The sequence below is a fragment of the Octopus bimaculoides genome, chromosome 1 (genome assembly GCF_001194135.2).
Source record: "Octopus bimaculoides isolate UCB-OBI-ISO-001 chromosome 1, ASM119413v2, whole genome shotgun sequence".
Lineage (NCBI taxonomy): Eukaryota > Metazoa > Mollusca > Cephalopoda > Octopoda > Octopodidae > Octopus > Octopus bimaculoides.
Genome location: NC_068981.1, coordinates 94419202 through 94421016, shown reverse-complemented (window position 1 = coordinate 94421016; position 1815 = coordinate 94419202). Strand labels below are relative to the sequence as shown.

The following is a 1815-nucleotide window of genomic DNA, read 5'->3' as shown; positions in this document are numbered from 1 at the left end:
ATATATATATATATATATATATATATATATATATATATATACATACACATACATACACACGTATATATATCATACATGTATATAAACACATACACACATACACCTTGTACAAAGAATTACATCTATGACTTTAACTAGTCATTTAATTTTTCCAATTTTTAATGGGTTTCCCATCAAGGTTTTGCTTGAATTATTGTGATATGTAATTTTCCACTAGATCATAAACTACAGTATTTTTCTGCAATAAAACAAAGGAAAGAAATGTAATATGTCTTACTTAACAGTTTAAAAATAATGGATTGCAACAAGGTTTAAAATCATGAACTAATAATTCTAATTTATGCAGGTTTCAAACCTAAAAACTTTGGAGGGATATAAAGATAGAGGGATATGACACCTATGCTTTCTCTTGAGGTATCTTTTGGAATAAAAATATAAGTTGTAACCCAAAGTACATTCTTGTTTCCACTTTCCACTTTCTAGCTTCTGGTTGAAGCCCATATCTGAAAATAACCTAAGAAATGAACCATCAAATAATATAAGATTTTAACAATTTGTTTCTTAGATAAGCACATACATTATACACTTGTTCTTCACTTCAGCTTTATTATTGATCTTATTCTTATTGTTATTGTTATTTTAGTGTCCTTTGAAATCTTTTGTCACACCTCCTGTGACCTCTTCAGCAACTCACTATCCCACATGTCTCTGAGATAGGCAGTCATTGAAGATGTCACAGGAGCAGTGATGAAAGATTTCGGACAAAGGACGCTAAAATTAGAACAATAATAAAACTAAAGTGAAGAACAAATTTATCATGTATGTGTTGTATGTTTATTTGTCAAAAAGAAAAAAATTGACCATCCTGAAATATAACACTTTCTTAGATAATGTTATGTTGTATATGTTGAAAAAGTGACCAATTTTTAAATCACTCTTTATATACTCTATGAATACAATATCACTGATGAAATTTTACCTTAGAGCTTTCAAGAAAGTCTAGTAGTAAAAAAACGTATGAAGGTCAACAAAAGATATAGAGAAAGTTGTGAGGCTAGATTTAAAGATGTGACTCTGACAAGATAATACAACATTGAAATGTGCTGACATGTTGCATTGAAGGCTCAAAATTATGAGTTAAACATGTTAAAACAAGAATTGTAATGACAATAAGTTGGAAAAATATGTTTATAGTCAAAGTTATATGATTGGTCATATGCTGCCGAAAGAATTTCTTTTTTTTTTCATCTCTAGCTTAAAGATAAACTTAACTTATACGCATTCTTTATAACATAAAAGATAAACCGTATGATACAACTACTTCAGGTAATAATCACCTTCAAGATTTAATAACCTTTAATGAATTCTAGATTATTTAGAGCAGAAATGTTCACGATGATATTTGGCTACATTAGAAATACCTGTGAGGAATGCTTATTCTTTCTCTTAAAGTAAAACTTGTCAGTGTACAAAAAAACATTTCTGAACAAAATATATGTCTCCTATAAATTAATATAAAATATATATTCCCTTTTTATCTTTTCTTTTGTTTTAGTACTAAACTGGAGATAAATATAATGAAAATTATTGAAATGATTGGTGACATGACTGGATTAGAAATGCAAAATACCAATATTCTTGTGGAACAAAAATTCATTGAGTTTATCAATGCAAATCTAGAAGTTATTTCTGGTAAGTATTTCCTGAATTCCTTTGAAATTATACATATATATAATTTCATACATGTATGTGCATGTGTAAATATATATCACATGTATGTATATATATATATATATACATACATATATATATATA

The 1815-nt window shown here is 27.3% G+C and overlaps 1 protein-coding gene across 1 annotated transcript in view; it reads left to right on the top strand.

The window, feature by feature from the left end:
• LOC106873159 (uncharacterized) overlaps positions 1–1815 on the top strand; it is a 161723-nt gene that overhangs the window by 15513 nt on the left and 144395 nt on the right. Inside the window, exon 10 of the mRNA XM_014920386.2 lies at positions 1556–1692. Within this exon, the coding sequence (XP_014775872.1) occupies positions 1556–1692 (137 nt within the window). The remainder of the gene's footprint in view (positions 1–1555; positions 1693–1815) is intronic.